Raw genomic sequence first — 18,659 nt, 5'->3', positions numbered from 1 at the left:
TTACTTTGAGTTTGATTTTTTAGAACTTACCTCAAAACTCCGAAATTTGATTGCCTTGCTTTTGGTTTAGTTTTGGGTTCTTATTTTTGTAGAATGTTTATGAGATTAGCCACTAGAGGGCTGCAGTGAGGAGTTTGTAAAGATTTCATTGAATCTTAGTGGTGAATCATCTAAATACCATTAGTTTATTGCTGAGCTTGAATTTAGGATCTAAAGGCAAAAGAACGATTTATTTATTTAGGAACTGAGAGTTTGAACCCAGAGGCAGTTTACCACTGAGCTAAGTTGCCAGGCCATTTTAATTTTTTATTTTGAGGCAGGATCTTACTAAGTTGCTTAGGGCCTTGCTAAGGTGCTGAGGCTAGCTTTGAACTTGTGATCCTCCTCCCTCAGCCTCCTGAATCCCTGGGTCTCTTAAGAGAATTTTGAATTTATAATATTATATTAGCACTTAGTTTTATGGAAAATTGAGGTTTTTTTCCCCTTATGATCTAATTAGCAATCTTTATACAAAACTCATAGTAGTGGAAGTGACATAATATCTGTAGTACTTCATAGGTACTTTGTCAAACCTGGTCTATCAGAGATATCTGATGGTCTGCTAGGCTAGCATAGAGCATGGTTTTGTATCAGTTACTTACATCACTGCTTGGGTGACAGAACTGGAGGTTCCAGAGTTCCTTTAAATAAAGCTTAAGAGCCCTTTTAAATTTTATGCTATTTTTTTTAAACTCCTTTAACACAAGCTAAGTTTACTGTATCTGTTTGCTTTGTGGGTGATGATGAATTGGTTAGTTGAACTTAGAATCTGAAAAGAACCAGCATTTGTGAGTAGGCTGAGAACATCTCTCCTTTACTGCCAGTATATTCACAAATGCACATTGCCATTACTATTTCCAACTATTCTGGGGGAAATTTTGGCTTTAAAAATTCTAAGCTTTTCCCCAAAATACACACTATAGGGCTACATGTGTTTTGGAGAGTTCTTGGTGGATCCTAGAAGAGTCTTTTTTTTTTTTTTTCTTTTCATTTTGGTACTGGTCATTGAACCTAGTCCTTTTTATTTTTATTTTGAGATATTATTAAGATAATTGAGGCTGGTCTCAAACTTGGATCCTCTAGCCTTAGCATCCTGAGTAGTCTGTGCCACTGCACCTAGCTAGAAGAGTCTTAAAGAGGAAGCTCTTTTCCAAAAGAGCAGTTTAAACACAAAAGAGATTTTATGTGTAAAATGCAGTTGATTCTCTATTATGATGTACCCTTTATATATTTGAGACACTGTGTATCAGACACTTAATAGAGCAATGTGGGTAATTCGTAAGGAGGAATTAAAGCTCTTCTGTTCTCCAAAGCATAGTTGATTGGAAGAATATGAGGATATAATGTTGCATGTACTGTCTTTATTGCAGGTCGAGTTGTGTTTAGAGTGCATTGAATGGGCCAAATCAGAGAAAAGGACTTTCTTACGCCAAGCTTTGGAGGTATGTATCCACATTAGCACTGATTTCAGTTCTCAGGCATTAGTGAATGTAAGTAATACCATCCTGATCAAAAGCATCTTCAACAACTTTGTATTATCCATTTACTAAAAAATTATCACTGAAATAAGTCACTGAAAGTTGTCCCATTTGTGAGAGTTGCCCTGGTTGAAGTTTTGAGACAAACTTGGTAAAGTTCATAGTCTTTGGAAATAATAGGAGACAATACTGGGGTCTGGATCATTTGTTATGCTGCATTTGATTTATCATCAGGACATGGATATTCAGCAGTAACAGTTCTGTGACTGTTGATCTTTGATTTCTTTCTGTGGCTTTTTTTTTTTCCTTCCTTCAGTCAATGCCTTTTCTCTTTCCTAGGCAAGACTGGTGTCTTTGTACTTTGATACCAAGAGGTACCAGGAAGCATTGCATTTGGGTAAGTAAACTGGTAGAAATTAATAAGACATCTTAGTTAGCTAAATGATTATATTCTAAACCTGGCTATTCTTATTAATTAACTATTAATAATTTATATTCTACCTACTTCTGAGGATTCAAGGTAGTTTGTTTACATTTATGGAATTTGTCATGGAAAAATGCTATTTGAAAGTTCTGAGAAACTGGCTATAGTTATTCTGTTAAATTTAGAGAACAAACGTGTCAGTTTTTGTTTCCTTGAATTTGAACAGTCCATTCCATTGAAATAGCTGAAGTTCTTTTCAATATTTCTGTTTTGTATATAGCACCCTATTAAATTTCAGACTTAATTTTTTTTTTTTTTTTTTTTTTTTGGTGCTGGGGATTAAACCCAGGGGTGCTTAGCCACTGAGTCACATTCCCCTCATTTTTTATTTTTTGAGACAGGTTCTTGCTAAATTTCTTAGGGCTTCATTAAGTTGCCGAGTCTGGCTTTGGACTCGTGATCCTCCTGCATCAGTCTCCTGAGTTGCTGGGATTACAGGTGCGTGCCACTGCACCTCGCCAGATTTAATATTTAAATTGAAAATGTTTAAAAAGTATTACATATGCTACATTTGTTTTTAATTGTACTTACAATCTATTTAAAAATCAAAAAGTGAATTTTGAGTGCAAATATGTTTGGAGGCCAAAGTGGGTCAGTTGAAAGCATTCCCTGTGTAGCCTGAGCTCTTTCCCTGCTGCTTAGTTTTTACTAATGGGTAGATCTGGACTATTTTCCCCGAACAGAAGAAAATGGTCTTTATGATCTATTGATTTGAATAGATTGCCAGTATTTAATCTGTCAGAAATGGCAATTAATATATTTTAAACAAATAGGTCACGCTTTTAAAGTATATGATTCATTGTGGGTTTTTTTTTTGTTGTTGTTGTTTTTTGTTTTTTGTACAAGAGATTGAACCCAGGGGCACTCAACAACTGAGTCACATCCCTAGCCCTTTTAAATATTTTATTTAGAGACAGGGTCTTTCTGAGTTACTTAGGGCTTACTAAGTTGCTGAGTCTGGCTTTGAACTCAGGATTCTCCTGCCTCAGCCTCCAGTGCTTGCTGTGATTATAGGCATGTGCCATCACGTCTGGCCATTGGTTTTTTAGTATATTCAGTAATTTGTGCAACCATCACCACTATCTAATTTCAGAATTTTTTTATCACCCCAGAAAGAAACTGTGCCTATTAGCATCACTCTCTAATGATTCTCCACACATACTTAGTGCACGTACGGGGCAACTGGGCTACTGGAGGATAGCATAACATGTGGTCTTTTGTGATAAGCTTCTTTTACTTGGCATAATGTTTTTAGGGTTTATCTATGTTGTAGCATAATCAGTATTTTATTTCTTTTTATTACTTAATAATAGTCTATTGGATGTTTTACATTTTACCCATCATTTGGTGGCATTTGGAGTTGTTCTTACTTTTTGACTATTATGAATACTGCTGCGAAGAGGTTTCAGGTGGATATGGTTTTCTTTTCTTTCTTTCTTCTTTTTTTTTTTGTAGTTGTAGATGGACAGAATGCATTTATTTTATTTACTTTTATGTGGTGCTAAGGATCGAACCCAGTGCCTCACACATGCTAGGCAAGTGCTCTGCCACTGAGCTATAGCCCCAGCCCCCGATATGTTTTTTTTTGTGTGTGTATATATCCAGAAGTGAAATTGCCAGGTCACATGGTAACTGTTTATCTTTTTGAGGGACTGTCAAGGAGTTTTCCAAAATGAATGTACCATTTTACATTATCACCAGCAATGTATAAGCGGAGTTATAGTTTCTCTACATCCTCATCAATACCGTCTCTCTTTTTTATTTTATTTTTTTTATTTTTTTATTTTTTTTTTATTTTTTTTTTAAAGAGAGAGTGAGAGAGGAGAGAGAGAGAGAAAGAGAATTTTTTAATATTTATTTTTTAGTTATCGGCGGACACAACATCTTTGTTTGTACGTGGTGCTGAGAATCGAACCCGGGCCGCACGCATGCCAGGCGAGCGCGCTACCACTTGAGCCACATCCCCAGCCCTCTCTTTTTTATTTTAGTTCTCCTATATATATGTACTGGTATTTCATTATGGTGTTGATTTGCATTTCCTTAATTGCTGATGATGTTGAACATCTTTTCATGTACTTGTTGCACATTTGTATGTCTTTGGAGTAATGTCTGTTTAAATCCTTTGGACATTTAAAAATTGAGTTACTTATTTGTTTTACTCTGGATACAAGTCCCTTACCAGATCTATGATTTGCAAACATTTTTTGCTATCTTGTGGGTTATTTTTTTCACCTTTTTTGTTTTTAAAGCTTTATATATATATATATATATATATATATATATATATATATATATATATATATATACATACACACACACACAATATCTTTATTTTATTTTTATGAAGTTTTAGTTCTTTGGTCTGTTTTTAGTTAATTTTTGTTTGTGGCATAAATCTTTTGGTTCTTGACATTCTCATGCAGGATGGGGGAACTAGGCATATTTATATCAAGAACACTGGCATATCCAGAACTCTTTACTTTCCCCAACAGCCCCAGTGCCTAGTGTTTCTGGTATAGTCTTATGATTGCTGGACAGGGAATGAGTGAGGTCAAGTCCGTGTCTGAACTGGATAACTAGTTTTAGTATTTTATGGGTAGAGGTTCCCAGTATATTTAAATCTAAGGAGTGAGCTTAGAAGGCTCTTGGCTTCGATACTGTCCTTGGGAAGCAGAATAGTTTCAATGAGATGTGTGTTTCTTTTTTGGAAGGTAGCACATTAGAGGAAAACAATTCTTTCAAGGGCTCTAAAGGTAACTTTTTTGAGTTCAGGCAGATTTCTTTATCTCAAGTGTTATTAAGGTGAGAGAGTGAGATTTTTCAGCAATATGGTATTAAGATTATGGTTAACAAAGAGATACATTTTTTCCTCTTCCAGGTTCTCAGTTGCTGCGGGAGTTGAAAAAGATGGATGACAAAGCCCTTTTGGTGGAAGTACAACTTTTAGAAAGCAAAACATACCATGCCCTGAGCAATCTGCCGAAAGCTCGAGCTGCCTTAACCTCTGCTCGAACCACAGCAAATGCCATCTACTGTCCCCCTAAATTGCAGGCCACCTTGGACATGCAGTCAGGTAACCCTCATAGCTATTCCTGGGATGTGTTTTCTTAGAGCTCATCTTGTCTTAGGTATGGAAGGATTGGGATTTGGGGCTGGAGAATATAATGAGCTGATTTGACTCAAAGAAACCAATTAGAAGGCTACCTTTCTAACCAGCTGTTCCCTTCCTATTGAGTGCCTTAAATATATTAAAAATATGCCTATCATTTCTTAGCCAGGCAATATGACTGTTAGAACCAAACCTTAGAGAGGTCTCACTGAGGTTTGAAAGTCTCCCTTAATTTTCCTATTAGCTGCTTACACTCAGCATGGTAGCATTTCTCTTTTAAGATTGGCCTAATCCAAGTCTGTTAACTCTTGCAGACCTTCATAAAACTTATTGAATTTTTAAAAGGACCTTAATTGTTTGCAGTATGTAGCTTTCTGATGGAGTGTGGGAATGTTGATGTTAGGAAGCAATGTATTGGCAGGTGAAAAACTTTTTCTTGTATTCAGCATCTTTTTTTTTTTATCCAGAGGCATCATTACTGAAGGAGTGCTAAATTGGAGGTAGAACAATAGTACTTTTTTTGTTGTTGATTATTTTGGTAGTAATAGGGAGTGCTCTACTACTGAGCTATATCACAGTCTTTTCTTCTAGTCTTTTGTATTTTATTTTATTTTTTAAAAAATTTGAGACAAAGTTTTGCTAAGTTGCTTAGAGTTTCTTTAAGTTGCTCAAGGCTGGCCTCAAATTTAGCGATCTTCCTGCCTCAGCCTCCTGAGTTTGCTGGCATTACAGGGTGCACCACTGCACCTGGCTCAAAAGACTAGTTTAAGCATTGATGTTATCTGTGTCATCTATAAAAGATAATATATGCCCATCTTGCCTCTCAGATCTAGGAACAGCCTTTCCTTGGTTAATAGTTAGGTCTGCTGATTTATAGGTATTTGGTCTTGGGAAAATTACTTAATTTATCTTTACCTTTAACTCATCTATGAAATGGTGAAAATAATTGTACCTCTTTATAGAATTGTGGTGAGAATTAAACAAGGTGATGAGTGTGAAACCCTTATCACAGTACCCACCTTAAACCAAGTATTACCAGTTTGAGCTACTAAGGGTGAACCCTTCCTTTATGGTCAAGAGGTGAACTTCTTTCCTACTTTTCAAAAGAAATAGATGCCATTTTGAATGTGAGCCTTCTTTATTTCTCTTTCCTCTACAGAATTTGTATACTATCCACTTTTACCCCTTATCAAGAATGAGCTTTCCACCTTTCTCTTGTTCCATTTTATGTCTTTAGTCATTCCTTTCAAAATTTGCTTCTCAGTCTTTGAACTGCTCCAGCTGAAAAAGCACAGCCTTTTCTCTGTTGTAAATTGCTGCTTTCGCCTTTGTGTCAAGTTTATTGAAAAAGTTGAAAAAGTATCCTTACTTTGTGTTTCTTTTTTCTTTTTTTTTAGTTGTAGATGGACACAATACCTTTATTTTATTTATTTTTATGCAGTACTGAGGATTGAACCCAGTGCCTCACACAAGCTAGGCAAGTGCTCTACCTCTGAGCCACAACCCTAGGCCCCTTACTTTGTGTTTCAGCTGATTCCTTGAAGAAGTCAACTCCCTTATAATCTCTGACTTTTGGGGATGAGGGTTCAGCCCTGTTGAACCCTAGACTTCCTTGACATCACCATCTTCTTGGTTTGCCTCCTTTGACTATTATTTGTGACCCCATGTTGCCATTTTCTTTTCCTTCCAACTGCCCTTTAACTGTGGCTGTTCCTCAGTGTTTCTTTCTTAGTTTTGTTTCCCTTCCTGTTTTTCCTGTTTTCTCTCTACTCCTATATTCTCTCATGGTTTTACTGCCATTATTGGTCTCCTCATCTAGATTTCTAGTAGCTTCCCTCTCTAGATCTAAATATTAGATCTAAAATTCTAGCTGCTTAAAGGATATACATACTTAACTATCCCATTGCTATCTCAGTGGGAACTTATCAAAAACTAACATCCAAACTTAACATCCAAACTTAACATCCAACTCCCTTCTCCAGCTGTCATTTCTGGATTTCATTTCATTGTTAATGGCATCATTGACTTAGTTGTTCAAGCTTTCATAATCAGAGTAATTTTGACTCTTTTCCTTTTTTTCTCCTCATACCAGTTAGCAGATCATTTTGAAACTGCCTCCATATTTGCTCATTTTATTATTTTAACATCATGGTAATTAGGCTTTAATTGATTTTACTGGTGTAACTGTTGCTAGTCATTTTTTCTAATCCATCCTCATTTGGCCTCAATGTCATTTTTTTGAAACCAAATCTGTTTTGTAATTCCTTTGTTTAAAATTCTCCATTAGTGCTGGGCTTGGTGGAACAATCCTGTAATCCCAGCGGCTCCGGAGGCCAAGACAAGGACGATCTCGAGTTCAAAGCCCGCCTCAGCAATTGTGAGGCACTAAGCAACTCAGTAGACCCTGTCTCTAAATAAAATACAGAATAGGGCTGGGGATGTGGCTCAGTGGTTGAGCGCCCCTGAGTTCGATCTCTGGGACTGCCCCCACAAAATCTCTAGTGGTTAAAGTAAATGTTACTTTAACATGATATTCAAAAGGAAGGCATCCTTTCCTTTTCATCCTAACCTCTGGATTTAGTCTTAATCACTGAAAGATTTCATGGTCTCTGGGTATTCCATGTTACTTCCTGCTTCTGTCTATATTTTGTCTTCTTTGCTTAAAATTTCTCTTTTACCTCGCATCCATTGCAAACTCATGTATTCATTTGGATCTAGTACAGATGTCTCCTTTCCTCCTTTGTACCTTCCTCTTTGATTTTGGACTTCCCTACCGAGAGAGAGAGAGAGAGAATTTTATTTTTTTACTTTTTTTAATATTTTATTTTTTAGTTATAGTTGGATAGAATACCTTTATTTTATTTATTTATTTTTATATGGTGTTGAGGATCGAACCCAAGGCCTTACTCGTGCAATATGAGGGCTCTACTGCTGAGCCACAACCCCAGTCCTATATATATATGTAGGTGAACACAATATCTTTATTTATTTATTTTTAGGGTGCTAAGGATTGAACCCAGTGTCTCATGTGTGCTAGGCGAGCGCTCTACCACTGAGCCACAACCCTAGCACGGCAGGTGCTTATTAATGTTTGTGTTGAATAAGTGACTCTAATTTTCTGTTTTTCTATAAATAAACTTCGTGCTTACCATGATATTCCTGATAAAAACATGGCCCTTGTTTACTAACGTGTTGGAGAGAACGATATGTCAGTTCTTAGGCTTTTTATTTAATTAATATTTTCAACTGTAAATGGACATGATATCTTTTTTTTTTTTTTTAACATGGTGCTGAGAAATCTAACCCAGTGCCTCACACATGCTAGGCAAGCGCTCTACAACTGAGCCACAACCCCAGGCCACCCCCGCAACCTTTTTTTAACTAGACTTATTTTGGGTATGATCTGTTAGCTCCTAGCTCTGTCCTGAGGGATGTGGTTCAGTGGGGATATGCCTTATTTAGTTTGGCAGCATTAATAATTGGTTGTTGGGCTGGGGATGTGGCTCAAGTGGTAGCGTGCTCGCCTGGCATGCGTGCGGCACGGGCTCGATCCTCAGCACCACATACAAAGCAAAGATGTTGTGTCCGCCGATAACTAAAAAATAAATATTAAAAAATTAAAAAATTCTCTCTCTCTCTCTCTTTAAAAAAAAAAAAAAAAGCAGTCATGAAATTCATTTGGAAATGTAAGAGGTCCAGAATAGCCAAAGCAATCCTTAGCAAGAAAAGTGATGCAGGAGGCATCACAATACCAGACCTTAAATTATACTATAGAGGGATAGTAACAAAAACGGCATGGTATTGGCACAAAAATAAACATGAAGACCGTGGAACAGATTAGAAGACACAGAAACAAACCTACGTAAATTCATTCATCTCATACTAGACAAAGGTGCCATAAACATACATAGAGAAAAGATAGCCTCTTCAACAGATGATGCTGGGAAATATGGAAATCTATGTGTCGTAGAATGAAATTGAACCTCTATCTCACACTTCACAAAAATTAATATTTTCAGCTGTAAATGGACAAGATATCTTTTGATATCAAAATGGATCAGGACTTACGCATTAGACCAGACACTCTGCGCCTACTAGAGGAAGAAGTAGGCCCAACTCTCCACCATGTCAGCTTAGGAACCGACTTATTCAATAAGATTTAAAAAAAAAAATTTTTTTTTAGTTGTAGATAGACATAGTACTTTTATTTATTTTTATGTGGTGCTGAGGATCGAACCTGGTGCCTCATGCATGCAAGGCAGGTGCTCTACCACTGAGCCACAACCCCAGTCCTTCAGTAAGATTTTTAAAGTGCAAGAAGTAAAATCAAGAATAAATAGATGGACCTACTTACTGAGCCGTCACTGAAGTCTCAGCAGCCTCCCCCTGGAGCGTCCTCACTTTCCGACACCCGTTCCCCCCCTCCTGGAACCACCTTCTGCAGCCATTTCCGCCAAGGAAAAGGAATTGTATCGCTTGTCTGCTATTCAGAACCTCCATTCTTTCCCCTCTGCTGATGCAAGTAAAGGTGATGACGTGCTTCCTGCTGGCACTGAGGATTTATTATCCATACAAGAATTCAACAGAGAAATGGCAGGAAGAACCTTACTACAATTCAAGGGATCACTGATGATTATGATAAAAAGAAACTAGTGAAGGCATTTAGGAAGAAATTTGCCTGCAATGGTACTGTAATTGAGCATCCAGAATACAGAGAAGTAATTCAGCTACAGGGTGACCAGCGAAAGAACATATGCCAGTTCCCAGTATTGATTGGACTGGCTAAGGACAATCAGCTGAAGGTTCATGGGTTTTAAGTACTTGTGGCTCACTGAAGCTTAAGTGAGGGTTTCCTTACAATGAGTAGAATTGCCCTTCTGTTCCTTGTTACAAGTTTGAAAACCTCACAGCTTGTATAATGTAACCAGTGGGGTCCTGTTTTTATCTTGGACTAGTGTAACTCCTTCATGCAATAAACTGAAAAGAGCCAAAAAAAAAAAAAAAAAAAGAATAAATAAATGTGATTGTATCAGATTAAAAAGCTTTCTTTAAAAAAAAATATTCATTGGGGTCCCCTAAAAAGCTTTTCCTTTTCCTTTTTTTTTTTTAAGTTGTAGATGAACATGAAATCTTTTATTTATTTTTATGTGGTGCTGAGGATCGAACCCAGTGCTGCACACATGTGAGGCAAGTGTTGTACCACTGAGCTACAACCCCAGCCCCCTAAAAAGTTTTTCATAGTACAGTGGTGCATGCCTGTAATCCCAGTGGCTCAGGAGGCTGAGACAGGAGGATTGGAAGTTCAAAGCCAGCCTCAGCAATGGCGAAGTGCTAAGCAACTCAGTGAGACCCCTGTCTGTAAGTAAAATATAAAATAGAGCTGGGGATGTGGCTAAGTGGTCAAGTGCCCCTGAGTTCAGTCCCTAGTCCCTGCCCCCTGCCAAAAAAAAAAAAAAACAAAAAAAACTTTTTCATAGTAAAGGAAACAATCAGGAACATGAATAGAAATCTTACAGAATGGGAGAAAATCTTTATCACCAGCACCCCAGTCAGAGCATGAATATCCAGGATCTACAATGAACTTAAAAAACTTAGGATTATTTATTTATTTATTTTTGGTATTAAATGAGCCAAGGAACTGAACAGGCACTTCATAGAAGAAGAAATACGAATGATCGGAAGATTTATGAAAAAATGTTCAACATCTCTGGCAAATTAGAGAAGTGCAAATCAAAACTAAACTGAGATTTCATCCATCTCACCCCAGTCAGAATGGCAATTATCAAGAATACAAGCAGTAGTAAGTGTTGAAGAGGATGTGGGGAAAGAGGTTCATTTAAACATTTCTGATGGGAATGCAAAGTGGTACAACCTCTCTGGAAAGCAGTATGGAGATTCCTTATAAACTTAGAGTGTAATCACCATTTGGCTCAGTTATCCTCCTCCTTGGTTTATACTCAAAGGATTTAAAATCAGCATATTATAGTGACTCAGCCACTTAAGTGTTTATAGCAGCTCAATTCATAATAACCAAGCTATGGAACCAACCTAGGTGCCCTTCAATAGATGAGTGGATAAAGAAAATGTGGTGTATATACACAATGGAATATTACTCAGCCTTAAAGAAGAATGGAATTATAGCATTTGCCAGTAAATGGATGGAACTGGAGAGTATCATGCTAAGTGAAATAGGCCAGTCCCAAAAAAACAAAAGGCAGAACATTCTCTCTGTTATGGATGCTAACCCACAACAAGAGAGGAGAAGATTAGAAGTTGGACTAAGACAAAGGGGAATGAAGGGAAGGGAGGGGGATGGTAATAGGAAAGACAGTAGAATGAATCAACATATCTTTCTTATCCTCATATATAAATATACAATCAATGTAACTACATTGTGTACAACCACTATAATGGATCCTAATTAGAACAAGTTATACTTATTCAATTTATATATAATATTTCAAATATACCATTATGCAAAAAAAAGTCATTCAAAAGGTGATTATTTATATATATAAATATAAATAAAAAAGAAGAGTAATGGAAAAGAGATTTAATACCTCCAGTCTCAAAATGTACCCCTTTTAAGCAGGGTAAAGGGCTTAATTTAGTAATTGGTTAAGTCAGAATTCTCAGTAAGCAAGCATTCCATGTGCCACAGGTTTGTTGTAGGTGGGTTAAAGGTGTGTCAAAACATTGATTCCTTGGGACCACATGTGAACAGCTTCACCTTTATATTCTACTGTGCTAAGTACTCTTCTGTGTGTATCTTGATGTGAAAAACGTTGGAAGCACTGTGGTAGACAAATGGTTGGGATAGAGGTCTGTAACTTCATTAGGGACTAGACAGTTGGAGTTAATACAAAGAAGTGCAGAATTTTAGGGCTTAGATGCATCTCAAGCTGGAAAGAACTAATTTTTATATTATTCCAAGTGATGGAATAGATTGGAAGTAATAGTGGGTTTAATATAGTTGGTTCATTGGGAACAAACCCACCTTCTGAACAGTAGAGAATTGGTGAAGTGAACTTTAGTATCAGCCTAAGGGAATACTGCTTAACCATGTATAATTAAGTTTATGGATTTGGCATCATGTGAGATAACATGCACTGATTTCATCTAGGCAAAAGCACATCCATTAATGACAAGTGTTTGAGAGGGAAATAAAGGATTTGGGTTTTTTTTTTTTTCCCCCTTATGAAAGCTTCCTTAGCTTTTCTAAGTTTGATTTTTTTTTTTTTAATACTATCTTGAAGTAGTTAATGTTATTTCTTTGCAAACATAGTAGATGCTCCTAAAACCTGTTGGATATTCTAAAGAAGTGTGACAAACAACCCATAAAGTGACATAGTACAAGAAGGGCAAGGATTCTCTGAATGCACAGGGAAAGTGACGTTATGACAGGAAACATAGTGACTGTGATGGGAAGACTAAGCAGATTTTCCACGAAAAGGCTAAAAATGAAGAAGGTGGTGAGGCTTAGGTGTGTGTTGAGCTTAACTGCAGATCTAAGAGAATGCTGGCTATTAAGAGATCTAAGCATTTTGAACTGGGAAATGATAAGAGAAAGTGATCCAGTGCTAAGTTTCATTTTGTTTTATTATGAGGATAATAAATTGTTGATGTTTTGATCACAATAACAGTTATTCAGTCACCTAGGTGTGTTTGGGTCAACTCCCTGACCCTGTGTAGGTGATGTCATGGAGGGTAAATGACTTTTGCCAATGGCTCTAAAAGAAAGCAGAACTAGGATGGTGGTAGGCATGGGAGAAAGATGGTGCACTTTATCTTTTTAGGATCCACATTGAGTTGGATCTCTAACTCCTTTGGGAATTTAATATGAGGTTGAGCTGAGAGACTAGAAACAGCTTGGGTTCTAATCCCAGCTTTCACTTGTTGATTGTAACTTTAAGCAGGTTCTTTATCATTGCTTTTTTTTTTTGGTACCAGGAATTGAACCCAGGGGCACTTAACCACTGAGCACATCCCCAGCCCTTTTTATTTATTTTGAAACAGAGTCTCGCTAAGTTACTGAGGCTGGCCTCAAACTTGTGATCTGCCTGGCTCTTTAGTCTCTCTCTCTCTCTCTCTTTATTTTATTTATTTTTTTAATATTTATCTTTTAGTTGTAGTTGGACACAATACCTTTATTTTTATGTGGTGCTGAGGATTGAACCCAGGGCTCTGCACCTGCTAGGCGAGCGCGCTACCACTGAGCCCCAGCCCCAGCCCTAGCCCTCTTTAGTGTCTCTTGACCTTATCAATAGGTTGATACAGCTAATCTTTTATAGTTTTTTTATTTTGTTTGGATCTTATTCCTTTTTTCTTCAATGCCCAGGTATTATCCATGCAGCAGAGGAGAAGGACTGGAAAACTGCATACTCATACTTTTATGAGGCATTTGAGGGTTATGACTCCATCGATAGCCCCAAGGCCATCACATCTCTGAAGTACATGTTGCTGTGCAAAATCATGCTCAACACGTAGGTGTACATTAACTCTGGAATATAAGAACTGTAGTCCTTCAGCCAAGTTTGTCTACTGTGACAAATGACTTGGGCAGGGAGTTTGGCCAGTTATATATGTGGTAGCACTTGTAGCCTCCGAGGCTGGTTGAGGTAGAGTGGGAGGATCAGAGTTGTTCTAGAGCACTTTGCTTGCTAGTCTTTCAGACTCAGGAGACAGATTGTAGGAATCCCTTTCCTATCTCCTCTTGGAGAAGTCTCCTTATCCTTCAGAGACTCTGTCCTCATTGGTGCTTAACCATAGGACTAAAAGTAACTAACAGACTATGCCAGACAAACTGGGCCACCCAGAATATGAAGGATAGGGTAAGAGACATTTGAAAGAGAGGACAACAGTAAGTATGACATCCTTTTTAAAATTATCCTAATTTTATTGGGAATTAATGAAATATTGGCTGGGATTCTGGATCTTTGGATTACACATGGGTTGTATTTTGGTAAGACCTGTTATACTGGAATTTGACTTATACTTGCTGTTCTACCTGTTTGGCGTATTGTTTTTGGTAGGTTCAATTGGGCTTCCTTTTTAGTGTTGGAATTTTTCTGTTTTTCATTACTGACCTTTGGCCCAGAGTGAAGAAAGCCTAGCTTCTATAATGTGAGGAACATATAGGTTTTAGGGGTTGGGGCTAATTTTTTTTCTTTGGGCGATCTTTTTTTTTTTTTTTTTTAATATCTTTGTTTATTAATTTATTTTTTATGTGGTGCTAAGGATCAAATCAATGCCTCACACATGCCAGGCAAGCGCTCAGCAACTGAGCTATAGCCCCAGCCCTTCTTTGGATAGTCTTTATAGTGGAAGTTCACTGAAACCTGTACTTAGAATCATAACATCCTGGAGCAGTTGACCGAGTATATCTTTTTTTTTTCTAGCCCAGAAGATGTCCAGGCTTTGGTGAGCGGGAAACTTGCACTTCGGTATGCAGGGAGGCAGGTAGGAAATGTATTGACTGCAGTTCTACTTCATATGAGACCAGCATGTTGTCAGATTCATGATGTTTGGTGAGACCAGAGCTCTTCAAGTCTCCATTTTGCTCTTTCCTCTTCCCCACCTGTTTCCTTCCCTGAAGCCCATTCAGTGTTTTTCCTATTCTGTTGGATTCTTGACCCACAAAGTCGGTATTTGATGCTTTTACAGATATAAGGTGGTTTAAGGTAGTTACAGAACTGAACTGTAGCATTCACAGATGCTACAGTGAGTTAGGTTGCATTTAACATTGATCTGTCTCATGAGCCTGCAGATTTAACATGTGCAGAATATATGACCTGTTGGATTCTCTGAGTCAGGAGTGTGGTTAGGTCTGGAACATGTGTGCTTTAGGGAGGTCTGATTATTTGTTGTAAAAACTAGATTTTGAGACCCTACTATTCAATTCAAGCCTTGAGTTTTAAGTGTGATGCAAAAAGACCTATGATTGTTGGTAGCCCTTCTTTTTGTTTTTGGTAGTAGGCATTGAACCCAGGGTTTGCTTTATCACTGAGCTACACTCCAGCCCTTTTTAGTTCTTAAAAAAATTTTTGAGTTAGGGTCTCACAAAATTGCCAAGCTTAGCCTCGGATTTGTGATCCTCCTGTCTCAGCCTCCTGATTTGCTGGGATTACGAGCATTCACCCCCATGCCTGGTTGAGTATAAGTTCTGAGGGCAAGCAATTTTCACCTTTGTGAAGATGATATCTAAGATTTGTTATACCCATTTTTGCTCAATTATCACTAGTTAAATAAAAGTAATCTTTTGGATTTCAAGTGGATTTGTTTCTGAACAAATCCATTTGAAATCCAGATTGGCCATCTCACTACATCTCTGGAGGAATGACCACAACAGATGATTTCTTTGACAAGTGACCCTAATTGGTTTTGTATTAACAAAAGTTTCAGGTTAGTTCCTATTTTGGGTCTCAAGAATACTGGTTATCACCATAGTGAAAGATGTACTTTCCTAAGGACTACAGTTGAGATAGGCTCAGATAGGTCAGGTGTTCAGGATAAGATTAGATAGCTAATAAATGGTGGAGCCAGACTTTGAACTTGGGTTATCTGACTCTAAATTCCAGGCTTTCCTCATGATGACATTTGTTCTGTCTACAAAACAGATGCAAGAGATAAACTATTCTTGATAGCCTTGTACCACTTAGTCTGCTATATAAGGCATCCCTATTTAAGTATGTAGGCTGACACAGGGGGAGCTCCTTCTGTCTCTTTGAGCCTTGATGACAACTTTCAAGCAGGAGTTGGGCTGATCTAGAAAGATGGGTATTTCTAATTTCTTGCTAAGTAGACTTAATAGCTTGGACTATAATTTTATAATTAGGTTAAAAGTTGCCCTTAGTGGGCTGGGAATATAGCTCAATGGCCGAGTCTTTGCTGAGCATGCGCCAAGCCCTGGATTTCATCTCCAGTAATACTTCCCACTCCCTAAAAAAAGTTGCCCTTAGCCATTGAATGTATCTCTAATACTCTCTCTATAATTTTTTTTTAAGTTATAGATGGACAAAATACCTTTGTTTTATTTATTTTTATGTGGTGCTAAGGATCGAACCCAATGCCTCACACGTGCTAGGCAAGTGCTCTGTCACTGAGCTACAGCCTTAGCCCCCTTAGTAGGGTTTTAATGTTCAAGTATAATATGTAGAATATATTAATACCTTAATCCTAATAAAATAGACCTCATTCAGTGCCTTGTATCAAACTTGGTAGAATGGATCTAGATAAAGCACAGGTGTGTACTCATGTTTGAGCACAGGAAGGAGTTGGGTAGGTATGGAGATAAGGATTCTTAGAGGAAGGGGAAAGAAATCACAATTCTGTTATTTTTCCCTTTCAGCTTGTCATATCTGGAGAATTCTGTATCAAGGTCTTTTTGGGAGACTTCTAAGTCACTTGAGATTTCAAAAGGAAAATGGTTGGCATACAGTGATATTTAATCCTTTTAGCTTTTCAGCCCAGGCCTCTGAAAAAGAATCCTTATAGCACAAGTTCTGTGGATATAAACATATTATCTCTGAGACTTTTTTGGGTGTATGTAAACATGCAAAATAGATCATTTTTATGATTTATCTCTTTATTCTCAGACAGAAGCATTAAAATGCGTGGCTCAGGCTAGCAAGAACAGATCGCTGGCAGATTTTGAAAAGGTGAGCATGGTATTGGGTTGGTAGGGATTGGGATGGAAGACCATTTAAAAACTTTTTAAAAATAGTTTTATAAGAAGTTGTAAAGATAGCATCAAGTGATCCCATGTGCCCTTAGTACAATCTCAAATCCAGGAAATAGTTAAGCACTTTTGTACAATGAAACTTGTTATGTTGATTTAGATCTTTAGTTTCAAAAAGTTCTCTCTGTCATCCTTATTTACAGCAAAGCTCTTATCTTCATTTTGTGGTTGAAGGAATCAGGAGGATGCCCAAATTCACAAAGTTATATGTATCATGGTTTGACTCCAAGTCTAGTGCTTATCTCACACAATGTAATCATAGGTATTCCTTCAGCTCCAGAAATGTCAGGTCTGCTTCTTTGTGATCAAAAGAGAAGTTTTATGTGCACATTTGGCCCTAAAGTAACTTCCTCAGAATGATAAAACTGTAAAGAAGAGAAACTTCCTCAGGAAGATGTGTTAGATTTTGACTTATGTGTTAGTCAAGTTTTCATTGCTGTGACCAAAATACCCCTCAAGAACAATTTAGAGGTGGAAAACTTTATTTTGGTTAATGGGATGACCTCTTGCTCTGGGCCTAAGGTGAGGCACAACAACATGGCAGAATGGTAGAGGAACACTATTTCACTCATGGTAGCCAAGAAACAGAGCACTACTCCCTTACATAGGGAAATAAACCCTTCTAGGACATGCCCCCAGTGACTTTTCATTCCTTCATTACCACAAGAGCTTTTGGGGGATACTTCATAATCATACCATAACAACTCCTATGCCATTTGCTTATTGGGAATTGGGAAGTTTCAAAAGGAGAGACATATATATATTAGGTATATATATTCTTACTTGAGCCTCTCTCCTCTTTGTGTGATTAGAGTGACCAACTTAAAAAACAGAACCTAGATCCAGCTAGATGTGGGGCACATACCTGTAATCCCAGCAACTCAAAGAGGCTGAGGCAGGAGGATCACAAGTTCAAGACCAGCCTCAGCAATTTAGAGAGGCCCTAAACAACTTAGACCCTGTCTCAAAATACAAAGGACTGGGGATGTAGCTTAGTGATAAAGTGCCCTTGGGTTTAATCCCCCAGTTCCTACCCCCAAAACAAAAACAAAAAACCCTCCTAGATCCAGAATGAAAAAAAAAAACATGTAGATGGATACTAGGCCATGTGACCTGGATTATCCCCAAGACTCATCGTTTTCCTGAGGACTCTTGCTGATTCTTGCCATCTCTTACTTGGTATGATTTGCCTGCTTTTTAAAACATAGTACAGTGGACATGAGACTTGGATAGTGAAACCATTGCTAAAGGTACATATGTTATGTACATGAATAAATAGTTTGTCATTTTACCCCCAGCTTTGGATCTTACATGGAACACTTTTATTCCAAGTGATTCCTTGGGAAAAGGGTCCTGTGATCAGATATTTGGGAAATATCAGGATTAAACTAAATTGGTTAAGTTTTCTGTTTTAACAGCAGAGCTGTACTGTACTGATATTCCTCACAAAACTCCCAAGATCTTGTTGTGCAATTTAGCGTTTCTCATTTAAACTCAGAATTATTTGAAATAAAGGCTGAAAAATGCTTATATAGTTGATTTGGCTTACAAGTGGAACTGCTCCTAGGGCTTACATGATTTGAACTGGTGACATGAAGGTTTTAGATAGAAAGATTGTGACTTCACCTTTTTGTTTGACATTCCTTTTTTTCTGCTTTGTTAATGGCTTTTCTTTGATCTCAAAATTCTCAGAACTTCATTCAACCATGTAGTTAGAAAAGGTAGTCAGCTACTCAGGAAGTTAGGAGGAGTGTGACTTCTTCTGAAAGAAGAGAAGTTCTTCTCTGTGCCAATCTCTGTGCTGGCTCTTTG

At 37.6% G+C, this 18,659-nt stretch overlaps 1 protein-coding gene and 1 pseudogene across 3 annotated transcripts in view; both read left to right on the top strand.

Annotated features, from left to right (window-relative positions):
* Psmd11 (proteasome 26S subunit, non-ATPase 11) overlaps positions 1-18,659 on the top strand; it is a 96,209-nt gene that overhangs the window by 74,335 nt on the left and 3,215 nt on the right. For all 3 annotated transcript variants that reach the window (XM_076871785.1, XM_076871786.1, XM_076871784.1), the window contains 6 exons: positions 1,410-1,481; positions 1,857-1,914; positions 4,880-5,074; positions 13,449-13,593; positions 14,509-14,569; positions 16,705-16,767. In XM_076871785.1, the coding sequence (XP_076727900.1) occupies positions 1,410-1,481; positions 1,857-1,914; positions 4,880-5,074; positions 13,449-13,593; positions 14,509-14,569; positions 16,705-16,767 (594 nt within the window). The remainder of the gene's footprint in view (positions 1-1,409; positions 1,482-1,856; positions 1,915-4,879; positions 5,075-13,448; positions 13,594-14,508; positions 14,570-16,704; positions 16,768-18,659) is intronic.
* Positions 9,163-9,927, top strand: LOC143409836 (eukaryotic translation initiation factor 1 pseudogene; annotated as a pseudogene).

This window comes from Callospermophilus lateralis, chromosome 11 (genome assembly GCF_048772815.1).
Source record: "Callospermophilus lateralis isolate mCalLat2 chromosome 11, mCalLat2.hap1, whole genome shotgun sequence".
NCBI lineage: Eukaryota > Metazoa > Chordata > Mammalia > Rodentia > Sciuridae > Callospermophilus > Callospermophilus lateralis.
This window is presented reverse-complemented; position numbering and strand designations above follow the sequence as displayed.